Source organism: Syngnathoides biaculeatus, chromosome 12 (genome assembly GCF_019802595.1).
Source record: "Syngnathoides biaculeatus isolate LvHL_M chromosome 12, ASM1980259v1, whole genome shotgun sequence".
Classification (NCBI taxonomy): Eukaryota; Metazoa; Chordata; class Actinopteri; order Syngnathiformes; family Syngnathidae; genus Syngnathoides; species Syngnathoides biaculeatus.
The window spans coordinates 28,001,736-28,027,505 of NC_084651.1; the positions used below are offsets into that span (position 1 = coordinate 28,001,736).

The following is a 25,770-nucleotide window of genomic DNA, read 5'->3' on the forward strand; positions in this document are numbered from 1 at the left end:
ATCTTTCTTGGTGTTCTACTGCCTCTTCCCTGCTTTCACTGCAGATCACAATATCATCTGGAAACATCATGGTCAAGGGCGAATCCAGTCTAACCTCGTCTGTCAGCCTATCCATTACTACCGCAAACAGGAAGGGGATCAGCGTGGAACCCATATGCAGTCCCACCTCCACCTTAAATTCTTCTGACACACCAACAGTACTTCTCACTGCTGTTCTGTTGCCCTCATACATGTCCTGTACTATTCTAACATATTTCTCCACCACACCAAACTTGTGCATGCAGTACCACAGTTCCTCTGTTAGTACTCTGCCATAGGTTTTCTCTAGGTCTACAAAGATACAATGTAGTTCCTTCTGACCTTCTCTGTACTTTTCCTCCAGCATCCTCAAGGCAAATAGTGCATCTGTGGCACTCTTTCTAGGCATGAAACCATACTGTTGCTCGCAGATACTGACTTCTGTCCTGAGTCTAGCCTCCACTACTCTTTCCCATAACTTCATTGTGTGGCTCATCATCATCATTGCTCTGTAGTTTCCACAGTTCAGAACATCGCCTCTGTTCTTAAAAATGGGGACTAGCACACTTTTCCTCCATTCTTCTGGCATTTTCTCTCCTGGTAGTATTCTGTTGAATAAATCGGTCAAAAACTCCACAGCCACCTCACCAAACAAAAAAAAAAACCCAATGACCAGTCCAAAAATCAGATTTACTATACAGTGTTCTGTGCTTAAATTTCTTAGCCGGCAGACTGGAGTTGCAAATGTTTGGACACCAACTTGTGAAGGATACCCTCAAGCTGAAGAAGGAATTTATGGCCTGTGGGACTCCTGAAGCAGCTGATGGGTACTGGCTGGCCTAGCTGAATGCAGCTTTGGTCGTCACTGAAGCAAAAACCTGGGGATGGAGAAGTGTGGTGAGGCTAGAGAAAGATTCCAGATAGCTTCGAGGAAATTCTGGAAATTTGGTGACGAAGGAGGGGGAAGCAGTGCACCGTCAACACTGTGTATTGAGGATCGGTGCTGCTGACCTCAACTAGGGACGTTGTTCATCGGTGGTGAGAATACTTCAAAGGCCTTCTGAATTCCATGGACACACCATGAGAAAGCATAGTCTGGGTTCTCTGACAGGTTCTCCTATCTCTGGGGTTTGGGCCATGGGCTGGATGAGATTCGCCCAGAGTTCCTAAAAACTCTCGATGTTGTGAGGCTGTCCTGGTTGACACCCTTCAGCAACATCACGTGGATATCAGCGACAGTGCCTCTGGATTGGTAGATTTTGTTGTTGGTCCCCCTTTTTAAGCAGGGGGAGGGGGTGTTCCAACTATAGGGGGATCACACTCCTCAGCCTACCAGGGAAGGTCTATTCAGGGGTGCTGAGACAATGGTCCATTAGGAAGTTGAATCTCAGATTCAGCAATGTGGTTTTTGTCCTGGCGGTGAAACAGCGGACCAGGTCTACACCTTCAGCAGGGCCCTTGAGGATGCATGGGAACTCCCCAACCAGTATATATATGTTTTATCGACTTTGAGAAATACCTGATACAGTCTGTTTGGTGACTGGTGTGAGAGTTTGGTCTGCATTGATAGCAGATAGCAGAAGTCGGATTCATTTGAGAGTTGGACTCCACAAAGGCTGCCCTTTGTCACCTCTTCTGTTCATAACTTTTATGGAAACTGAATCATAGAGGGTCTCCGGTTTGCTGACCTTGGTATTACATGCTTTTTGCGAATAAATCTGGCTTCGTCAACCTGTGATCTCCAACTCCCACTGGAGCGGTTCGCACCAGAATGTGAAGGAGCTGGGATGAGAATCAGCACCTCCAAATCTGAGAGAATAGTGCTCAGTCGGAAAAGGGTGGTGTGCTATCTCCAGGTCAGGGCTGAGATGTCGCCCCAAGTGGAGGAGTTCAAGTATCTTGGGGTCTTGTTCACAAGCTCGACGTTCCGACCCTCACCTGTGGTCGCAAGCTGTGGGTCATGACCGAAAGAAGATTCCGAATACAAGCTGCAAAAATGTGTTTCCTTCAGGGTGTTTGGGCTCTCACTTAGAGATAGGGTGAGATGCTCAGTCATCCGGGAGGGGCTCAGCCACTGCTCCTCCAGATTAAGAGGAGCCAGATAAAGCGGTCGGAACATCTGATTCAGAAGCCTCCTGTACGCCTTCCTGGGAAGGTGTTCTGGCCAGGTCCCACCGAAAAGAGAGAAGTGGGAACACTTGGGGATCCCCCCAGAAGAGCTGGATGAAGTGGCTGGGAAAGGAGAAGACTGGGTTTCACTGCTAAAGCTCATGGCCCTGTCTTGGTCAGACATGGGCAGCACTACACGACATACTGTATATTCAGAGATCCCCATGTCCCATCTTCTATACAATTTCACCCTCACATGAGGCAATCCTCAAGGTCCTAATGGTGAACATCAAGGTACGCTTTCGGAGGGTTGCCGTATATAGAGACGACATCTCCCAAAAAAATCAAACATGCTCAACTTTATCTCTTGGCATCGTAGGGCTATTGTAGGGTCAAATCTATGGTCATGGATTATGTCTTTTTAATAGTTTTGTTGCACCCACTCTGGGAGCAAACTAATCCCTCTAATTTAATCTGATCCAGTAAGCAAAATCGTGACCATTTGAAATAAAATTGAGACTTTAACATGTACAAATTATTTTATACTGCAGGAGGAACACTGGCCTCTGTTTCTCTCTGTGGTGGTGGTACCTACATTTATCCAGTTACTTCTGTTGCCTTGGTTCCCAGAAAGCCCCAGATACCTCCTAATCGAGAAGCACAATGTCCATGCTACAATCACAGGTCAGAGGGATACATTCCCATACACTAAACATGCTGACAAGTGATTACAGTAAAAAAGTATTACTTTGCTCCAAGGGCTGAACCTTTGGTTTAAACATTTTCCTTGTAATATATGAAGAGTTCAGACGCAAAAGCAGATATAGCCACTTTTGTTGTTTCTCTAGATTCTTTGATGTACAGTATATATTTTATATATGATTTGATTATTTAATCTAGAGAAACAACAGAAATGGCTACATCTGCTTTTGCGTCTGAACTCTTCATATATTACAACGAAAATGTTTAAACCAAAGGTTCAGCCCTTCCAGCTAAATACTCCTTTGTTACTATAAACACTTCATCCATCCCAGCTGTCAACTGGCAGGAGCCAGGGTACACCCTGAACTGGTTGCCTGTCAATCGCAGGGCACATAGAGACAAACAGTCGCACTCACAATCACACCTAAGGGCAATTTAGAGTGTCCAATTAATGTTGCATGTTGTTGAGATGTGGGAGGAAACCGGAGTGCCCGGAGAAAACCCATGGAGGCACGGGGAGAACATGCAAACTCCACACAGGCGGGGCCAGGATTGAATCCGGGTTCTCAGAACTGTGAGGTCAACACTTGACCAGCTCAGCCACCGTATGAACTTTTCTGTTTGTCTCGATGTGCCCTGCGACTGGCTGGCAACCAGTTCAGGGTGTAGCCTGCTTCCTGCCTGTTGACAGCTGGGATAGGCTCAACTCTAAAATGGCCTTCTCCCACTAAATTGGTGGATATATTGTCCAATTGGACTAATAAATGGCTCATCCCAAATAATATGGCACATTTAAAGCTAAATTTTTACTTGGGATGTGTTCTGTGGTTTATTAATTTTTTTTGTTTGTTTGTGGTATTGTGTTATGATACCCCGTATCTGTTTCCCTAGCTCTGAAGTCGTACAGGGCCAATTGTAACATCCAGGCTGAGATTGAAGAGATGCAGGAAGAGCAACGTTCATTGTCATCTGTGAAGACATTGTCAGTGTGGAATCTGCTCCTTGATGATTCAGTTCGCTGGCAGGTCCTCAGTGTTGTGATCATCAACGTTGGCATGCAGCTCTCTGGCATTGATGCTGTAAGGATTTAAATGGACCCATGGATCTTTTCTTTTTTTTCTTAAGGGAACCAATCCCAAACGGCTAATTGGCAGTTAATTCTTGGAAATTCTACAATGTTTGGGGTTTAAAACTAGACTAAATTTCACTATATACTTATATAACTACCGGTCAGGTCCGCATCACCCCACGATTATGTACTGTATAGACTATAAGTTAGTGGTCAGACTCACATCTTAAAACCCCAATCACTTTTCATATTTACATAAATGAATGACAATCACAATGAAAATATTACTACTTTTCTTGTTTCCCAAAAAATATTCCAACATGAAAAATGTGAAAATAGGAAAATCTCTATTTAACCGTTGAGAGAATATGTTAGTATGTTTTAAGTGATATATTTTTAGATGCTCCTTCTATGTACAGAACATTTCTCATTGTAGTTTCAAATCACTTACTTTACTGAGGATCCCTCACCGTGCTTTGGCCACAGGTAGAATCCCGGGGCTGCTTCTTTTTTTAACGAAACTTTATGGAGATCTCAGTGAAGCGACAATTTGTACATGTGCAAAAGAAATGAGCATGAAGTGAAAATGGCGGTACTGTAGGATGAGTCAGAATGAAGTAAGATGCGTTTTATTCTTTGACTTGTTTTTATTCTAATGCAAATATTTGGTTTCAGGATTTGTTTCTGTCATTGGGATTCACATATCATTCTAAATACACACACACATCCGTAGTATGTATCAAAGTGATTTTTATATAAAGCAATGAAGCGGTAACTAAAGGCTTCAGCTCCTGCTCTAATTTAGGAGCATTCATAAATGACTGCCACATGTGTGTTTCTTTCGGCTTGTCCCTTTCGGGGTCGCCACAGCGTATCATCTCAGATGAACGCATATATATGTTTGGCACAATTTTTACGCCAGATGCCCTTCCTGACGCAACCCTTCTCAGTGAGTGGAGGCCCCATTGGGATACGAACCCACAACCCCTGGTTTACCAAACCAGTGCTCTCACCACTGAGCTACGAGGCCTCCAAATGTTGAATGAATGCCACATACAGTACCATAATTTCTCGAGTATAATTTGTCCTGAATTATGATGCGCACCGCCAACGTTGACCTAAAAAAATCAGGAAAACAGTTCTACCAATGTACAATGCGCACCACCAATTTGCGACTAGCCATATGCTCAAAATATTGCGAATTATCTGTATTTATATTTTGTTAGGTTTGTACTTGTATTGTTTTTCAAAAAACTGAAAAACAACCATTAATAATAATCATTGTGCATGTGCTGATGTAGCTGTACATAATCTTGGGACAGGCCACAGGACACGCTTGTCCTGGTCCCTGTAATTGTCAGAACAGAATCCGTCAACCAACTAAAATAAATGCTCAATGATGGCATATCATTTTATTAATACTCTTAAAAAATATTACAGTCTTAAATAAATATTTAACACTGTTTGACTTAAATATTTTTGGATTAAATATTTGTGCATAAAACATTTGTGCATAGTGAAGTTTATCCTCTACATTACACATCCTTGGCCAAGACTTCAAAAGCAACATCTGACTTATCTCGAATCTGAAAAATATCCATCATAGCTACCTTTGGTGATTGGTCCAGTTCTGTTGCCTCGAGAATTCATGAACAGTGATCCTATTTTGCTCCCACAGCATGTCATCCTCTGTGCCATCCATGGCGTTTGTGGGGATACATTTTTTGAATCCCAAGAGTTTTGGTTCCGCAGCTCAGCCTCTCTCCCACCTGACGTCATAGGAAACCTATGGCGTCAGGTAGCTATCAAAACAACGTGAGCTCAAACTACATAGAAACAAGGGTAATGTGCACATTTAAAAAAAAGCGACCATTTCAATTGTGTGCGCTCTCCTGTTTTTGGGTGCCCATGACGCTCGTATTATGTAGTTTGAGCTCACGTTTTTATACCCACCTGAAGCCATTGAGGCGAGCTATCATTGTTTCGGACTCATTGCAGATGCTCTACCAATTCCCTCGTCAATCTTGGATTCCATTCTTCCCTCACTTGTGAATAACACCCCAAGATAGTTGTACTCCTTCACTTGGGGCCTGATCTGTGGCGATGTGCACTGAGCACCTTACGGCCACAGCTCAGGTCGGCCGCCTCAGCAATGTAGGTGTGGAACATTGTCAACTCGAACATGGTGCATAGACACAAACAACAGTCAGGACACATCCTGATATCCGAAGGCAGATGGATGCTACGCTCATGTTCACTGGTGTGAAACTCTATGTACAGGTGCTGATCCAGCTGGCAATAAGTATACCCACACCTGCTCGTCGCAGGAGGCCTCAGAGCCCAAGTCATGTGCGGAGGCAACTGCAGCTATATCGAGTTGGAACATCTCAACCTCACACACCAGCTCAGGCTCCTTCCCTGCCAGAGAGGTGGCATTCCACATCCCTAGAGCCAGCTTCTGTAGCTGGAGGTCACATTGTCAAGGTCCCTGCCTTCGGCCACTGCCCAGCTCGTACTGGACCTGACCCCTATTGCCTCTCCCACAGGTAGTGAGCCCATGGGAAGGGGGACCCCTGTTACCCTTACGGACTGTGCCCAGTAGGGCCCCAAGGGTAGAAGTGAAGTGTTCAAGCCCCACCTCAGGGCCCAGCTCCAGATTCAGGGCAAGGGAAACTTCAATCCATTTATAGTTATCGTCTTTTTCCTGTGCTTTGTCTGGTCCCTCACCTCGGACCTGTTTGCCATGGGTGACTCTAGCAGGGGCGTGAAGTCCAGACAACTTATCTCCGAGCATCATTGGGAAACACAAACCCCACCACCATGACAAAGTGACAGCTTCCAAGAGGGGTCTCCGCAACTACTGAAATTTAAACCAACAAATGCCATCTTAAAATCTATATAGTCAGTCAATTTGCAAGAAAGTAAAACACTGAAACATGCATGTTGCAATGTAAATTCTCATAAAATTATGAAATCCCATCTAGACTCCTTTTATGGATCCCAAAAAGAGGGCATGTCAACTGAAAAGGAAGGCTCATGGTTAAGAACCAATTTTAATGGATAATCTAAACATCCACAAAAAAATATTAAAATGAAAAAATGCTGGGATTACAAATATATTCACACAAACCCCATGTTTCATTGTAGATCTGGTTCTACACCAATGACATATTTGAAAATGCGGGAATCCCTATGTCAGAGATCCCATACACGACAGCAGGCACAGGAGTTATAGAGATAATTGCTGGACTTATTGGGGTATGTTTAAATTTGTATGCAATTGAAACAAATTTGAAGCATTTAATTCACCGACAAGTCTTCATTAATGGCGTTCTTCTCTTGTAGTGTTTCACCATAGAGAAGCTGGGGAGGAGGCCTCTTTTGGTTGGAGGTTTCACCATGATGGGGATCTGCAGTGCTGGAATAACATTTACCCTAATTTTACAGGTGAGTGTTTCTATACTTTATGCAGCCCGAAGTGGAGCACAATTCCTGTGCATCGGTGGGCCGCTCCAAAGCCCGGATAAATGCAGAGGGTTGCGGCAGGAAGGGCATCCTGCGTAAAATTGCCAAACATATATGAGCGTTCATCAAACGTACACCATAACGGATAGGTCATGGCCTGGGATAACTACGCCTGCCCCTGGCACGGTTAATCTGCAAAGGGTAGGTAGAAATTCAGATATTGTATGTCAAAGACAAAAAGAGAAAAACAGCTTAGTCAGCATAAGAAGAAGAGGCATGCACAGACTCTACAACTATGTGTAGGGACTTTGAATGTTGGGACTATGACAGTAAAAGCTCAGTAGTTAGTTGACATGATGATAAGGAGAAAGGTTGATGTATTGTGAGAGCAAGTGGAAAGGGTGTCAGGCAAAAACCTTAGGAGCAGGGTTTAAACTATTTTATCATGGAGTAGATGGGAAGAGAAATTGAGTAGGGGTTATTTTAAAGGAAGAGCTGGGTAAGAATGTCTTGGAAGTAAAAAGAGTATCACATCGAGTAATGACGATGAAATTTGAAATTGAGGGTATTGTGTTTAATGTGATTAGCAGCTATGCCCCACAGGTAGGATGTGACCTCGAGTTGAAAGCGAAATTCTGGAAGGAACTAGACGAAGTAGTTCTGAGCATCCCAGAGAGAGAGAGTTGTGACTGGTGCAGATTTCAATAGACATGTTGGCAAAGGAAACAGGGGTGATGAAGAAGTGATGGCTAAGTACGGCATTCAGCAAAGGAACCTTGAGGGTCAGATGGCGGTGGACTTTGCAAAAAGGATGGAATTTGCAGTGGTGAACACTTATTTCCAGAAGAGACAGGAACATAGAGTGACCTACAAGAGTGGAGGTAGAAGCACGCAGGTGGATTATATATTGTGCAGACAATGTAATCTGAAGGACGTTACTGATTGTAAGGTAGTGGTGGGGGAGAGTGTAGCTCGACAGCATAGGGTAGTGGTGTGTAGGATGACTCTGGTAGTGGGTAGGAAGATTAAGAAGACAAAGGTAGAGCAGAGAATCAGGTGGTGGAAGTTAAAAATGGAAGAATGATGGATGGTCTTTCAGAAAGAGGTGAGAAATGCTGTAGCTGGACAGGAAGAGCTCCTGGAAGACTGCCAAGGTACTCAGAGAGGCAGGCAGGAGAGAACTTGGGGTGCCTTCTTGTAGGAAAGGCGAGAAGGAGACTCTGTGGTGGAACCCTAAAATATAGGAAGTCATCCAAGGAAAGAGATTAGCGAAGAAGAAGTGGGGCATGGAGAGGACTGAGTAGAGGCGGAAGGTATATTTTGAGTTGCGACTTAGGACACAGGTAGAGGTGGCGAAGGCTAAACAAGTGGCACATGACATGTACAGCAGGTTGGATATGAAAGAAGGAGAAAATGATCTCTCCAGTCTGGCCAGACAGAGGGATGGAGATGGGAAGGATGTGCATCGAGTAAAGGTTATAAAGGATAGCTATGGAAATATGTTGACTGGTGCTAGTAGTGTACTAAGTAGATGTAAAGAGTACTTTGAGAAATTAATGAATGAAGAAAATGAGAGAGAAAGTAGAGTGGAAGAGGCAAGCGTGAATGATCAGGAAGTGGCAATGATTAGTAAGGGAGAAGTTAGTAAGGCACTGAATAGAATGAAAAATGGAAAGGCATTTGGTCCTGGTGACAAACCTCTGGAGGTATGGAAGCAATTTGGAGAGGTGGCTGTGGAGTTTTTGACCAACTTATTCAATAAAATAGCGGGAGAGAAGATGCCAGAAGAATGGAGGAAAAGTGTGGTAGTCCCCATTTTTAAGAACAAAGGGGATGTTCAAAGCAGTGGAAACTAAAGAGGAATAAAGATGATGAGCCACACAATTAAGTTTTGAGAAAAATTAGACTCAGGAAAGAAGTATCTGCGAGCAACAGTATGGTTTCATGCCTAGAAAGTCCCACAGATGCATTATTTGCCTTGAGGATGCTCGTGGAAAAGTTTGAAAAGGTCAGAAGGAGCTACATTGTCTCTTTGTAGACCTAGAGAAAGCCTATGATCAGTTACCAAAAGTGGAACTGTGGTACTGCATGTGCAAATCTGGTGTGGCGGAGAAATATGTTAGAATAGTATGAGGGCAGCAGAACAGCAGTGAGATGTGCTGTAGGTGTGTCAGAAGAATTTAAGGTGGAGGTGTGACTGTATCAGGTATCCACGCTGATCCCCTTCCTGTTTGCGGTAGTAATGGATAGGTTGACAGATGAGGTTCGAGTGGAATCCCCTTGGACTATGACGTTCGCAGATGATATTGTGATCTGCAGTGACAGCAGGGAGCAGGCAAAGAACAATTAGAAAGATGGAGGCACGCACTGGAAGGAGAGGAATGAAGATTAGCCGAAGTAAAACAGAATATATGTGCACGAATATGAGGGGTGGAGGAGTAAGAGTGAAGCTCCAGGGAGAAGAGAAAGCGAGGGTGGATGACTTCAAATACTTGGGGTCAACAATACAGAGCAATGGAGAGTGTGGTAAGGAAGTGAAGAAACGGGTCCAAGTGGGATAGAAGAGTTGGCGTAAGGTGTCTGGTGTTCTATGTGACAGAAGAGTCTCCGCTAGGATGAAGGGCAAAGTTTATAAAACAGTGGTGAGGCCGGTCATGATGTACAGATTAGAGACAGTGGCACTGAAGAAACAACAGGAAGCAGAGCTGGAGATCGCAGAAATGAAGATGCTGAGGTTCTCGCTTGGAGTGAACAGGTTGGATAGGATTAGAATGGTTAGATGACACGCTGTGGTGACCCCTAACGGGACAAGCCGAAAGGAAAAGTCTTTGTGTCCTTTGGTAAAGTAGTCAATCAAACACAATTGACACGTGTTGTTAATTAGTCCAGATTTTAAATATGTAGATTACTCATCTCAAAATTTGAGGTTAGATATTTAATTAAAAAAAAAATAAATGAAGTAAAATATAGAATATATAAACATGTACATAAAGACACACACCCGCACACGCACACACAAAGTATATACAGAATCATTACTAAAATACCTTGAAGCTGATGAGACTGGAATTAGTTGAAATGCATACTTATTAACAAATCACAGTACTTCTCAGACAGATGATTGTGGTCTTTTCTTTCATTAAAAAAAGGGTACAGACAATTTACCTTTGCTCTGTGCACAAAGAAAAAACACTCACTATTGTGTAATCCCACAGGCTTAGTTATTACCCAGACTGCTTTGGGAAATCCAGCACAGCGTGTATTCAACCTTTGCTGTACACAAAGAAATATCAAATCTATGAAAGCATTGTGAATCAAAATGATCCTCACTAGGGTCATGAGTGTGCTGGAGCCTATCTCATGTAATTTTGGGTGAGAGGAGTGGTCTACCCCTGACTCGTTGCCAACTATTGCAGGTCACATACTGTATAAACAAACGGCAGTCTGCTCTCATATTCACAATTAGTGGACAATTTGTACTCTTCAATTAAACTACCATGCATGTTATGGGGATGTGGGAGGAAACTGGAGTACTCTGAGAAAACCCACACGAACATAGGGGAGAACATGAGAACTCCACACAGGTGAGGCCATACAGGGAAGAAAATAATTATTTGAACACCCTGCTATTTGGCAAGTTCTCCCACTTAGAAATCATGGACGGGTCTGAAATTTTCATCAGAGGTACATGCCCACAGTGAGAGAGATAATCTATAAAGAAAAATCCAGAAATCACAATGGAGGATTTTTTTAACAATTTATTTGTGTGCTACAGCTGCAAGTAAGTATTTGAACACATGAGAAAACCAATGTTAATTTTTGATAAAGTTGTTGTTTCCTGTAGTTGTTCAACCAGGTTTTTACACTCTGCAGGAGGGATTTTGGCCCACTCTTCCACACAGACCTTCTCTCGATTAGACAGGTTTCTGGGCTGTTGCTGAGAGACACGGAGTTTCAGCCTCTTCCAAACGTTTAACATTGGGTTTAGGTCTGGAGACTGGTGAGGCCACGCCAGAACCTTGATATGCTTCTTAAGGAGCCACTCCATGGTATTCCTGTCTGTGTGCTTCGGGACGTTGTCATGTTGAAAGACCCAGCCACAACTCATCTTCAGTGCTCTGACTGAGGGAAAGAGGTTGTTCCCCAAAATCTCCCAATACATGGCCGCGGTCATCCTCTCCTTAAAACAGTGCAGTCGTCCTGTCCCATGTGCAGAAAAACACCCCCGAAGCATGATGTTACCACCCCCATGCTTCACAGTAGGGATGGTGTTCTTGGGATGGGACTCATCATTTGTCTTCCTCCAAACTCGGTGAGTAGAATTATCACCAAAAGGTTCAATTTTGGTCTCATCTGATCACAAAACTTTCTCCCATGACTCCTCTGTATCATCCAAATGGTCATTGGCAAACTTAAGACAAGCCTTGACATGTGCTGGTTTAACAAGGGGAATCTTCCATGCCATGCATGATTTCAAACAGTGACATCTTAGTGTATTACCAACAGTCACCTTGGAAACGGCGCTCCCAGCTCTTTTCAGGTCATTGACCACGTCCTGCCGTGTAGTCCTCAGCTGATTCCTCACCTTTCTAAGGATCATTGAGACCCCACGAGGTGATATCTTGCATGGGGCTCCACTCCGATTGAGATTGACCGTCATTTTAGCTGATGCCATTTTCTAATTATTGCTCCCACAGTGGACCTTTTTTCACCAAGCTGCTTGGCAATTTCTCTGTAGCCCTTTCCAGCCATGTGGAGTTGTTTAATTTTGTCTTTGGTATCTTTGGACAGCTCTTTGGTCTTGGCCATGTTCCAAGTTCAAGTCTTACTGATTGTATGGGGTGGACAGGTGTCTTTATGCAGCTAACAACCTCACACAGGTGCATCTAATTCAGGATAATACATGGAGTGGAGGTGGACTTTTAAAGGCGGCCTAACAGGTCTTTGAGGGTCAGAATTCGAGCTGATAGACAGCTGTTCAAATACTTATTTGCAGCTATATCACACAAATAAATTGTTAAAAAATTATTGTGATTTCCAGATTTTTCTTTTTAGATTATCTCTTTCACAGTGGACATGCACATACAATGAAAATTTCAGACCCCTCCATGATTTTTAAGTGGGAGAAGTTGCAATAAAGCCGGGTGTTCAAATACTTATTTTCTTCATTGTGTTTGAACCTCGGTGCTCAGAACTTTGAGGCCAATATATCCATCATGCCACTGCACTGCAATTTAAAATGTTGGTTTTCATGACAGGTCGTTTTTATATGTTGAAATGTAGGGTGTCACAACTATGGACAAAATCATAATCACAATTAGTTTAATAATTCACATGTAAGGGGAAAAACAATACTGTACTAATTTTCAACAAACAATTAACAGTCTTGAGTCCAAAACGAATATCTAAATAAGAAAAAAAAACACTAATAATAGTTAGGTTTATGGTTTGGGTTTAGGTTGGGTCAATAAAAACAGGCTAACTGCATAAATATGCTGTTTTGTAGTGCAAACAAAAAATAACAGCTCAATGGCAACAAATATAGTTTAGACATTAAAGGCAATAATAATAATAAATAAAGGCCATGAGGCTCCAAACACCAACTTTTAATTTGAAAAGGAAGGGCCCGTCTCCATTACCTTGCCTGGCCATTTGACAGTTGTGCACAGTTACAAACTGCAAATACAGTCGTGAGTTCATGCTTTATTTATGCCTGGCATTTTTCACTGTGGTCACACCAGCCTCTGGTCAAAGTCAAGGCAGCTGCTACAATTGTTCATGCGAAGCCAGTGGTTTTCAAACTTTTTGGAGATCAACTTCCCCCCTCGTCCCCCGTTTCAAATTGACAATATTTTTCAGTGGTAGCACTGAAAATTTCACGGGGACCTGAACCAATTTGTGCCCCCCCCCCTCCCTGTCACTGTACTACGCATTAGGGCAGGGGTTTCAAACTCAATTTACCTTGGGGCCGCTGGAGGCAGCGTCCAGCTGAGGCTGGGCTGGAGAGCCGGTGCACATGCACTTGCGGCCAATTTCAATTAGAAATTTAAAAGAAAATTCAATCTTCTCAAAGACCTTTTTTTTTTTTTTAAGTTAAACACATTAATATAAACTAGGAGGTAGCACAGTGGTGCAACTGGTTAGACCATTGGCCTCACAATTCTGAGGTCCAGGATTCAAATTCCAGCCCAGCCTGTGTGGAGATTGCACATTTTCCCCGTGCCTGCGTGGGTTTTCTCCGGGCATTTCAGTTTCCTCCCACATCCCCAAAAACATGCATTAATTAGGGACTCTAAATTGGCCTTTGGTGTGGTTGTCAGTGCGACTGTTGTCTGTCTCTATGTCCCCTGGGATTGGCTGGTAACCAGTTTTGAATTTACCCCACCTCTTGCCTGGGATTGGTGCCAGCACCACCACGACCCTGGTGAGTTTAAGCGGCTTGGAAAATGAATGAATGAAAATAGACAAAGATCCTTGTGTCAACAAGTTGTGTACAAAACTACTTGTAAAACGCTACATCGCATCGTTGCTGTAATTTTAAGAAAAATATTTCTCTGCTTGCACGTGCCCGAAAGCCATATATCCCACCATGATTGGTTGGCTTTGCACACAACACTGTAAAAGTTCCATTCATGTAAAACTTGAGGGCTGCACTAACAAACTTTCATATTAAGGTGGGGGACACAAAACTAGGCCGCCAGTTTGAGACCAATGCATTAGGGTAACATGCTACTTCTGGGTTAACATTGTATAAGGGCCAACTTCAAAATAAAAGCCTCACATTAATAATACATTGTACATAGATGCCATTTGGACACGTATTGTAAAGGATTCATGGCTTGCATTGCCAGTGTGTGACCATAAAGCTTAGCATGAACATCCAGGCTTTCTTTTGCTGAGCCACTTCACCTCACAAGGGTCCATCCCAGCCAACTTCGGGCAGGAGACCAAGCACACTCTGAACTGGTTGCAAGCCAATCACTGAGCACATAGAGAAAACCAGGTTCCTAGTCTTTAAAGTGGTCATAAATCCTCTGTGTCTACTACGTCTTAATTCCTCTGATGCCTTGTGGCAGGTTGGCAGTAGCTCTCCTGAAGCTTACCTCGTTCCAAACTCTGAAGGCAGCTGGGCCTTCAGGAGCCTGTGGACTTCCCCTGTCAACCATGGCTTCTGGTTGGCCCTGATTGAGATGGTTCTGGAGACTGTGACGTCATCCATGCACTTCCACATGTAGTCAGTGACAGGCTCCATGTACTCCTGGAGATCTATGATTTTGTTTAGTGTCTGCCTGTTTGAACATTATTCAGCCTGTGGTGGCAAAACAGTCCTTGGGTGCCTCTGATGACCCCTCTGGCCACACCGTAAATTCTACTTGGCTGGTATGTCACCTTAACCAGTGGTCTGTATCCAGGCATTAGCATGAAAGTAGTGTGGTCTGAGGTTCCCAGGTGGGGGACGGGGAGGGCTTTGTAGGCTCCTTTGTGAGTTGTGCAAACCTTGACCAGGATTTTGTTCCTGTTGTGGGAAATTTAACATGTCCATCAAGTTGTGGGAATGTGGTCTTGGGGTTGGTATAGTTAAAATCCCCACCAAGATGAGAAAGGCATCAGGGCACAATGTCTGCTGGTCATTGATGAGCTGGTGGAGTCTGTACAGCACCTCGCTCCTGTTAGTTGAGCTGGGTGGGATGTAAATGGCCGCCAGCAGAGTCAGAATCAGCTATAATGCCCAAGTATGTAACAAAACAAAATGAATTTGTCTCTGGCAGTCGGTTCCACCCTGGTACGAGATTCATGTTATGTACTGAGAAGAAGAACCAACAACAACAAAAAACAAAATACATTCAATTAATAGAACTATTTCTTATAAGAGTCAGAGTTGTGCCAAGATGCAGATTCATCAAGCGTTTAGAGTAGTCTCAATGCGTCAACCCCTGACCTTATGTTACGGTGAAGAAAATAAATATTTGAACACCCTGCTATTGCAAGTGGTCCCACTTGGAAATCGTGGTATGGTCTGAAATTTTCATCATAGGTGTATGCCCACTGTGAGAGAGCTAATCTAAAAAGAAAATTCCAGAAATCACAATGTATGAATTTTTAACGGTTTATTTGTGTGATGCAGCTGAAAATAAGTATTTGAACACCTGTCTATCAGCTGGAATTGTGACCCTCAAAGACCTGTTAAGTCCACCTTTAAAAGTCCACCACCACTCCATGTATTATCATGAATCAGATGCACGTTTGTGAGGTCATTAGCTGCATAAAGCAAAGCAAAGGAAATTTATTTGTATCGCACATTTCATACACACTCAATGTGCTTTACGTGATTACAGGCATTTGAAAAATAAGAGATTAAAGATTTAAAATGGGATAAAATAATAAAAATGATGTAAAACATTTAAAAAAAAAAAAGACAAAACCGCATACAATGCAAGTAATATGATTAATATGCGGAAATATTTTAAAAAGCATGAGAAAAATGAGAGTTTCCAACCTGGATTTAAAAATATTCACACTTGGGGCTGACCTCACCTCTGTTGGCAACTTATTCCATTTATATGGAGCATAAATGCTGCTTCACCATGCTTTGGACTCTGCGCTCCAGTGTTTGAGCTGAGTCAGTCGATCTCAGAGCTCTACTGGGTTTGTATTCTGAGAGCATTTCTTTCATGTATTTAGAACCTAAATCATTTAGTGATTTATAGACCAGTAGCAGAACTTTGAAATCTATTCGAGAGCTGACTCAAAGCCAGTGCAAGGACTTGAGGATGGGCGTTATATACTCTGACCGGTTTGTTCTGGTCAGAACGCGAGCAGCAGCATTCTGAATGTGCTGCAGCTGTTTAATCCTCTTTTTAGGGAGTCCAGTCAGATGACCATTACAGTAGTCAAGTCTACTTGAGATAAAAGCATGGATGAAATTTTCCTGGTCTGGTTGACACATACAAGGCTTGACTCTTGATATGTTTTTCAGATGGTAGAAGGCAGTTTTTGTGATTGATTTGATACGATTGTTGAAAGTTAAGTTGGAATCAATCAGAACATCAAGGTTTTGGACTTGGTCTTTGGTTTTTAAAGACAGCGAGTCCAGATGTTTACTAACAGCAATTCTCTTTTCTTTATTGCCCAAATCAATTGTCTCAGTTTTTGTCGTGATTTAGTTGAAGAAAAATTTGGCTCATCCAGATAAATAATAATAATAATCCGGATAAATTTAAAGAGTTGTGTCAGGAAGGGCATCCGCCGTAAAACTGTGCCAAACACAAGGAGTGTTCATCAAATTAATCCCATACCGGATCGGTCATGGCCTGGGTTAACAACGTCCGCCCACGACACCATTAACCTGCACGGCATCAGTAGAAATTAAGATACTGTGGGTTGAAGACATAGAAGAGGAGGAAAGCAGGTTAGTCGACAGAAGAAGAGGAAGTCACAGAGCCTATAACTGAATGTAGGGACTTTGAATGTTGAGAATATGTTAGGAAAAGGTCAGGAGTTGGTTTACATGATGATGAGGAGAAAGGTTGATATATTCTGCATCCAAGAGACCAGGTGGAAAAGTAGTACGGCTAGAAGTTTAGGAGCAGGGTTTAAATTATGTTACCATGGAGTAGATGGGAAGTGAAATGGAGTAGGGGTCAGTTTAAAGAAAGAGCTGGCTAAGAACATCTTGGAAGTGAAAATAGTATCAGATAGAGTGATGAGGCTGAAATTTTAAATTGAGGGTGTTATGCAGAATGTGATTTGCGGCTATGCCCTACAGGTAGGATGTGACCGAGAGTTGAAAGAGAAATCCGGGAAGCAACTAGATGAAGTAGTTCTGAGCAGAGATTGAGATTGGTGGAGATTGTAATAGACATGTTGGTGAAGGAAAAAGGGGTGATGAAGAAGTGATTGGTAAGCAGGGCAACCAGGAAAGGAACTTTGAGGGACAGATGATGGTGGACTTTGCATAAAGGATGGAAATAAGCGTAGTGAACATTTTTTTCCAGAAGAGGCAGGAACATATAGTGACATTCAAGAGCGGAGGAAGAAGCACGCAGGTGGATTATATTCTATGCAGGCGATGTAATCTGAAGAAGGTTACTGACTGCAAAGTAGTGGTAGGGGAGAGTGTAGATCGACAACACAGGATGATGGTGTGTAGGATAACTCTGTTGGTGGGGAGGAAAATTAAGAAGACAAAGGTAGAGCAGAGAACCAGGTGGAGGAAGCTGAGAAAGGAAGAATACTGTGCGGCCTTCCGGAAAGAGGTGAGACAGGCGCTCAATAGACAGGAGGAGCTCCTATAAGACTGGACTGCTACAGCCAAGGCGATCAGAGAGACAGGCAGGAGAGTACGTGGTGTGTCTTCTGGTAGTAAAAGGGAGACGGAGACCTGGTTGTGGAACCCCAAAATACAGGAAGTCATACAAGGAAAGAGATTAGTAAAGAAGAATTGGGACAGTAAGAAGACTGAGGCGAGGTGAAAGGAGAACATTGAGATGCAACATAGGGCAAAGTTAGAGGGGGCGAAGGTTAAACAAGAGGCATATGACATGTACACCAAGTTGGACACGAAAGAAGGAGAAAAGGATCTCTACAGGGTGGCCAGACAGAGGGATATATATGGGAAGGATGTGCAGCAGGTAAGGGTGATTAAAGATAGAAATGGAAATGTGTTGGCTGATGCCAGTAGTGTGCTGAATGGATGGAAAGAATACTTTGAGAAATTGATGAATGAAGAAAATGAGAGAGAAGGAAGAGCAGAAGAGGCAAATGTGAAGGACCAGGAAGTGGCAATGATTAGCAAGTTTGAAAGGCACTACAAAGGATGATAAATGGAAAGGCAGTTGGTCCTGGTGACATTCCAGTGGCAGTATAGAAGCAGTTTGGAGAGGTAGTTGTGCAGTTTTTCCACCCAGTTATTCAACAAAATACTAGCGGGTGAGAAGATGCCTGAAGAATGGAGAAAAAGTGTACTATTTCCCATTTTTAAGAACAAAGTGGGCTTGCAGAGCTGTGACAACTATAGAGGAATAAAGTTGATGAGCCATACAATGAAATTATGAGAAATAGTAGTGGAGAGTAGACTCAGGTCAGAAGTCAGTATCTCCAAACAAACAGTATGGTTTCATTCCTAAAAAGAGTACCGAAGATGCATTATTTGTCTTGAGGATGTTAATTGACAAGGTCAGAAGGTACAAAGAGAGGAACTGTGGTACTACATGCGTAAGTACGGTGTGGCAGAGAAATATGTTAGAATAGTTCAGGACATGTATGAGGGTACCAGAACAGTGGTGAGGTCAACGCGTGCTTGAGCTGTCTGGCCAACAAGACCTCTTGCCTGCGACCTATGGGTGGGCTGCAGCCACTCACAATTCCCTCTCGCCCCTGGTCACACATTTCTCTAGACTTCGTTACAGGTCTACCCTGCTCCCAGGGAAACACAGTGGTACTCTCAGTCATCGATCGGTTTTCTAAGATGGTACACTTTTGACCAGCTGATAATATTCCGTCTGCCAAGCAGACTGCGCAACTACTACTAGACAAAGTCGTCCGCTATCATGGCCTGCCAGTGGATGTAGTGTTGGACAGAGGACCGCAATTTGTGTCTCGATTCTGGAAGGAGTTCTGCACCCTCATCGGGGCAAAAGTAAGTCTCACTTCAGGTCATCACCCGGAGTCCAATGGCCAAACAGAAAGAATAAATCAGGACCTGGAGACCAGTCTACGCTGTCTGTCATCGCATGATCACAGCACTTGGAGCCAGCACCTTGGATGGGTGGAATATGCCCACAACTGTCTTCCTTCCACTTCCACGGGTATGGCTCCGTTCCATATCGTTCATGGTTACCCTCCCTCACTGTTTCCATCTGTGGCCGCTGATTCCGTGGTGCCATCCGCATTGGCAGTGGTGACATGCTGCCAGCGGACCTTGAAAATAGCCCAAAAGACGCTACTACGCATGGGCAGCTCCTCCAAATTCACGGCAGACCTCAAGAGAAGAAGGGCACCAGTGTTCAACGTGGTACAACGTGTATGGCTGTCCACAAAGGATCTTCCGGTGCGGACGGAGTCACACAAGCGAGCTCCTTGGTTCGTCGGTCCCTTTCCTATCACCAAGATCATTAACCCTGTCACTGTTTCCTTGAAACTTCCCAGATCGATGAGGGTTCATCCCACGTTCCATGTAAGCCAGCTTCGACCAACTCATCCATCGCCATTAGTCCCCCCCAGTCAAACAACCCCCCCCAGACCCCCGGCATGATCGATGGAGGTCCGGTGTACTCGGTACGCCGACTTTTATCATCCCATCATAGAGGGAGGGGTGTTCAATACCTGATGGATTGGGAAGGGTATGGACCTGAAGAATGTTCCTGGATCCCGTCCCGTTTTATTGTTGACCCTAGCCTTATTGGAGACTTCCATGCATCCCATCCTGAGGCTCCTGGGTCGGCTGGAGCCGGATGTTAAGGGGGGGAGTGGGGGGGTACTGTCATGGTCCTGCCGGTCCCAGCCCTGGCGGTGCAGGTCCCCCTGCACATCTGCACATCATCGGGGTTAATTAACCCCAGTATATTTAGGACCCAGCGGACGGTCTGGCATTGCCAGATCGTTGCCATCCATGCTTCGTTCCCGCACTTCCTCGTTCCTGATCCTGAACCCCTGTGTACCGACCTCCGCCTGTCCTCTGACCAACCCCGTAAGGTTGACACTCTTGATACTGCTGCTTACTGTGACTGACTCTCCGGCTTACGACCTTGGAACGAATAAAGATCTTCCTTTAACTGCCTCCCTGTCTCCCGAGTCGTGCATTTGGGTCTGCCCTGGTGTTCTGATTTTGCCAGTCCTCAGTGTTAACTATTTTATCCTGTAAAAGGGAACATGAAAAAAAAATGCTTTGCGGCCATGAAAACTAATTGAGATTTAGAAATGCAATGACACATCTACCTAAATAATTGAAAAGTTTTGGTATTGGTATTTGTGATGCTGCTACTGTAACCCGAAGTCATGTCATGAGTCTTGCTACTGATGTGTTATTATTTCACTGTGTTTTAATGTATCCTGAAGCAGAGAACTTAAAAAAAATGAAAAAAACACACTTCAACATCTTTGTCATGACAGAGTAACAGACGAAATTCCCACCATGAAAACTAGGTGGCATTCATGGACGCTTCCACCCTCCAAGTAGTTGGCTATTGGAGTTGTTAATTGTATTGCATTATTCACACCTCGAAATGAACTTATTCTCAATTTTTTTGTTTATCAAAATGATGGACTGGTCTTACAGTACTTTGTAACAACACTTTAAATATACAGCTTTGCATACACAGGAACAATATGTACATATTTTTTTCATTTTTGGAATTAATGTGGGAAACATACTTTCCGTTTCAATACGGTTTTAAAAAGTCTTAAATAACTACAGATCAAATGGCAACTAAACTTTTATCCATCAATTATTGGGTGTGCAATCAATTTTAGACTTCATCATCACTACCATTATCATCATCATTATCGACTTTCGTAAAGGGCAACATTGTGCTAAATAACTTGTGTCATTTAACTGAAATTCACCAATCAGACTGCATAAGGATCGCACACAAACCCTTTGTGGACCAATCAAAGGGGCTCATTTTGGAGAATGAAAAAAAAAAAATCCATGAGTCTTTACAGACTCAGAAAAGAAAAGTTTTAGTGTAGTCTGAAATTATGACTGCTCATACATGGATATTTCAGATGACCTTTAACTTCAGGAAACACCTTGCTGTAGGGTACAGTAGTCTCTGTCTTTCTCTCTCGCTCTCTCTTGCATACATTCAGGCTATTCACCTATCCATCCATCCATCCATCCATCCATCCATTTTCTGAGTGGCTTTTTCTCACGAGTCACGGGAGTGCTGGTGTCTATCCCAGTTGTCGTCGGGCAGGAAGCAGGGTTGAGCTTGAACTGTTTGCCACCCAATTGAAGGGCACATGTAGACAGACAACAACAGTCACACTCACAATCACACCAATGGGCAATTTAGAGTCTCCAATTAATACATGTTTTTGAGATCTGGGAGAAAGTCGGGGTGCTTGTGGATTACATGCAAACTCCACACATCTGGGGCCAGGATTTGAACTCTCCATCAGAACTGTGAGGCCAACACTCTATCGCTGCTCCATCATGCCGCCACATGCAGGCTATCAATAATCAATTTGATATCCATGCTATAAAAAATGAAGTTACAACAACAACAAAATCAGAAGTCACAATTTAATCTATTTTAATAAAGACACCCATAAAAAAGAATGGCAGAATAACCAGAATGGCAAAGGCTCAGGCTATGATCAGCCCCGGGATGATCAAAGACATTCTGGAGTTTCCTGTAAGTACTGTGACAGTGAGAAGATGTCTATGTAAAGCTAATCTATTTACAAGAATCCCTGCAATGTCCCTTGGCTTAAAAAAAAAAAAAAAAAAAAAAAAAAAAAAAAAAGCCATGTCCAGAGGAGGCTACAATCTGCCAAAGAACACGGTAACTGGCCTAAAGAGAAATGGAGGAACGTTTTGTGGACCAATGTGAGTAAAATGGTTCTTTTTGGGTCCAGGGGTTGGAAACAGTTTGTGAGACGACCCCCAAACTCTGACTTTGAGCCACAGTACATAATGAAGACAGTGAAGCATGGTGGTGCAAGGATCATATTCTGAGCATGTTTTTCCTACTATTGTGTTGGGCCCATTTATCGCTTACCATGTATCATGGATCAGTTTACATATGTCAAATTACTTGAAAAGTTCAAGTTGCTTAATGCTAAAGAGGACATGCCCTTAAAATGGGTGTTTTAACAAGACAATGACCCTAAAACCAAGAGTAAACATGCAAAGTCTCGGTTCCAAACCAACACAGTTAATGTCACGGAGTGGGCAGACCAATTCCTGAACCCTAATCCAATCAAGATTTTGCGGTGTGACATCCAAAATTCTGTTTCTCGAACAAAACCAAGAAATATAAATTAATTGTGGAATGTCGTTAAGGCATCTTGGAGTGGAATAACAGCTGAAAGTTGCCACAAGTTGGTTGACGCCATGCCAAATAGATGTGAAGCAGTTATAAAAGAAAACTGTGGTCATAAAACGAAATATTAGCTTCGCGATTCAACGGATTGGTAAATCCAACAATCAAAATAGTTTTTTTTACACAATAATTTTGAGTTTGTAGTCAACGGCAGACTTTTTTTTAACACACCCCTTTCAACAAATTGCATTTAATGATTGCTGGGTCTTATTGGTTTTCTGACAATCTATTGCGCCTACCGGTAAGTTGTTCAACATCTAGGAATAAAAAATATTTTGATAATGTGGATTAATCCGTTTAGTCACAAAGGACTGTGTCATGATCCTATCGCTCCAGCCGGGCTGTGCGGGTGCCCGCGTGGTTGCGCTGATTGGGAGGCGCACACCTGCGCCTCATGCGGACTGATTAGCCTGTGTATTTCTATGACCCCGTTGACGACTGGTCGGCGCCAGTTCGTTGAGCTTCATCTCCCGTTCGAGTGCTCCGGTATCCCTGATCGACAACCCGTGTGTACCAACCTTCCCCTGTTCTCCGACCAACCTTGTAAGCCTGACTCCTTTGATACTTCTGCCTGCTTTGATCGTTCTCCTGTGTACCGACTCCTGCCTGCCCGGTCACCTGCTCTCTTCGCCCGACGTCCCAACTACCGCTGCTGCACCTGACTGCCTGCTCGATCCCGGACCACGATATAATAAACGTTTCTCCCTGAACTACCTTGCATCGTCAGATTCCTGCATTTAGGTCCTACTACCGTTCCGATGGGACTTGACAGACTTCTTTTATTTAAACACCGCTGAAATTATTTTGCTCTCAATATTTTATATAAGAAAAAATAGGATTTAAACTTCGATGTTTGTATTTTTTAAATCCACTGTAGATGTAAGTGTACAATGTCAGAAAGTCACAAAAAAAGTCCAACTGTGCAGAAAAACTCATGAATCACAGAAATTGCAAAATTCTACAACGTGTTCATGCTACATTAGTTTTCTATTATTTCGAGCCACACCCCTAGAAGAAATAATGGGTATCTTCCATTGTTTTTCCAACTGAGTCACAATCTATTTCTTTTGTTATCACCTGACATTTTTTTTTCTTTCTGCAGACACGTTTATCTTTCATACATTATGTGAGTGTTTGCTGTGTTGTCGGCATCATCGCTGGATTCTGTATCGGCCCAGGCAAGTTACTTTTCATCATATGTTGATTGACAAGTTTTGAACAAGAACACACATCCCTTTATTCAATTAGAGCCATATTCTTCCAACTGTATAAGAGGACAAGGCATGCTGGTGTGTGCTTTTCTGACAATGCAGATTTTGTCATTTGAAAAATGAGGTTCTGTGAGTGAGCCATAAGCACGTTTTAGTCATGACAATGAAGTGTATTCCAGCTGTGTGGAGGAAGTAACTTGGAGACCAAAGTTTGTTCTAATTATTTTCCATGAGAAGTGTCAGAGCTGCAAGCAACAGGTCAGATGATGCATTGCGTTTGAGAGAGGGAAGACCATTAAACTATGAACTATAATTGGAAGAATCTATTTCATTACAAAATCATAAAATGTATAAAGGCATCTTCTTAACATTAACCATTAAATAGGAAAAACAATTACTCGAATAAGGTCGAAACACCCCCTGCATCCTCTCGTCACCCTGCAAGGCACCACATGAAACACCAGATCGTCAAATAAACCATTGTCAACTCATGCTTAAATCTTAAATTTATTTATTTGACTGGCTAACCTCCTTGGGGGTGTCAATGCTCCGCAGCTTCCCATCAACAAAAACAAGAAGCAACAAAGAGAGGAGAAGTCATTTTTCAACCATCCCCTATGGCCACATACGCAAGGGACCCTAAACTGGAAGACAAAGAATACACAGTAAAATACATAAAGCTTGGGCAAAAGAAATAAATCAGTAAAATAAGAATATAAAATAAAATGGCAAACTTAACATATAGAAAGCAAAGATATTCAAAAACGAGGCTGCTTTCCATATGGTGTATTGTTCGTAACACTTCCAGTCTGTTGCATCGAAATTCCAGAGAAGTCTGCCCAGGGCCTGTTGTCCATAATCACAGTCCATACACCAGTCCAAGAGTTCAACTCCATACACACGGGAACCTGATCAGCTCCAGAACGAATTAAAAAAAAAAAAAAAATAAAAAAAAATATATATATATATATATATATATATATAAATATATATATATTCCAGCATTTTGCAACTAACTAAACATAGATGGCCAAACGGGTCTCCCAGAAAGGATTGGAGGAAGAGGACTTGGATGCACAGGGCAAACGCACTCAGGGCCTGGAAGCAAGGGGCGGCAAAATAATTTGACTGGACTGAACACCGGTAGAGAAAAACCCAAATCAGTCTCCAAGTCAGAATCAGGCAGCCGGTTGTTTAAATTCAGGTCTTCCTCATAATCCAAAAAATCAGAGTCCAGCAAAATATTTGGTAGTGAGCGGGTCATGGTCGGGAAATAATCATGACACCCGGGTGGTGCAGATGGCACAGTAGGCGAGGACAACAAGAAAGATCCCACTCTGATATGGGATACTTGGTCCTCAGGCTGGGAGCGCCAGGAGGCACAAGAGGCGGCATGTGCCGGTGACGCCACGTCTTCTCTGCTTGGTCCTGTTCTGGCCAGTTCGTTCTCTCATGAGCAAGCAGCTCAGGGGTGGCCACAAATGGAGGACTCCGAAACGAGGGCATGATATTGAGCGTGGTTTTATTCCAAACAAAGTTCGAATACCAATAACCAGTCCAAAATAGGTAAAGACGCGAGGCAATAGGCAAGATCCAAAAACATAAAGGAAGGTCCGATGACTATGAGGCAACAATTGACAGGTGAACGAAACATAATAAGACTAAGGAATAACAGATACGCTGTGACAAGTGGATAGTCTGCACAACAATAGTGAATTTCTGCACAGGAGCGGAGTATCCCAAAATGCAGTAATGCAAACGCAATGAACTGGCAAATGCCGATGACACATTCACAACTTAAATGCCTGGTCTAATTAGTGTCCAAAATGTAAGGCAGCTGTGTGACAGCTGTCAGAGATGGTACCGCCCAGGGCAGTTTGGCCATGCCCCTCACAGGAAGCACTGCCCACGGCAGTGGCTTGGCCATGCCCCTGACACGCACACAATTCCACGAAAATTAATCGATTGCGCAAAATATGAATTCAAAAAAAGACATTAACATTAACTTTCAATGTTTCCTGAAGTAACAATCTAAAGATGTTTGCCTGACGGCTTTTGATAATCTTAAATATGCAAGGCAAACGTCATCGAAGTGAGCGATAGCCCGGCGAGTTGATACATTTTCCAAATGATTCTTTTGAATAAATTC

At 43.1% G+C, this 25,770-nt stretch overlaps 1 protein-coding gene across 2 annotated transcripts in view; it reads left to right on the forward strand.

The window, feature by feature from the left end:
- The window catches only part of LOC133510144 (solute carrier family 2, facilitated glucose transporter member 9-like), a 76,026-nt gene that overhangs the window by 26,597 nt on the left and 23,659 nt on the right, over positions 1-25,770 (forward strand). Inside the window, exons 6-10 of one of the 2 annotated variants that reach the window (XM_061837870.1) lie at positions 2,679-2,811; positions 3,721-3,908; positions 7,046-7,156; positions 7,244-7,345; positions 23,513-23,588. In XM_061837870.1, coding sequence (XP_061693854.1) covers positions 2,679-2,811; positions 3,721-3,908; positions 7,046-7,156; positions 7,244-7,345; positions 23,513-23,588 — 610 coding nt within the window. The remainder of the gene's footprint in view (positions 1-2,678; positions 2,812-3,720; positions 3,909-7,045; positions 7,157-7,243; positions 7,346-23,512; positions 23,589-25,770) is intronic. The other variant, XM_061837871.1, reaches the window with a different exon arrangement.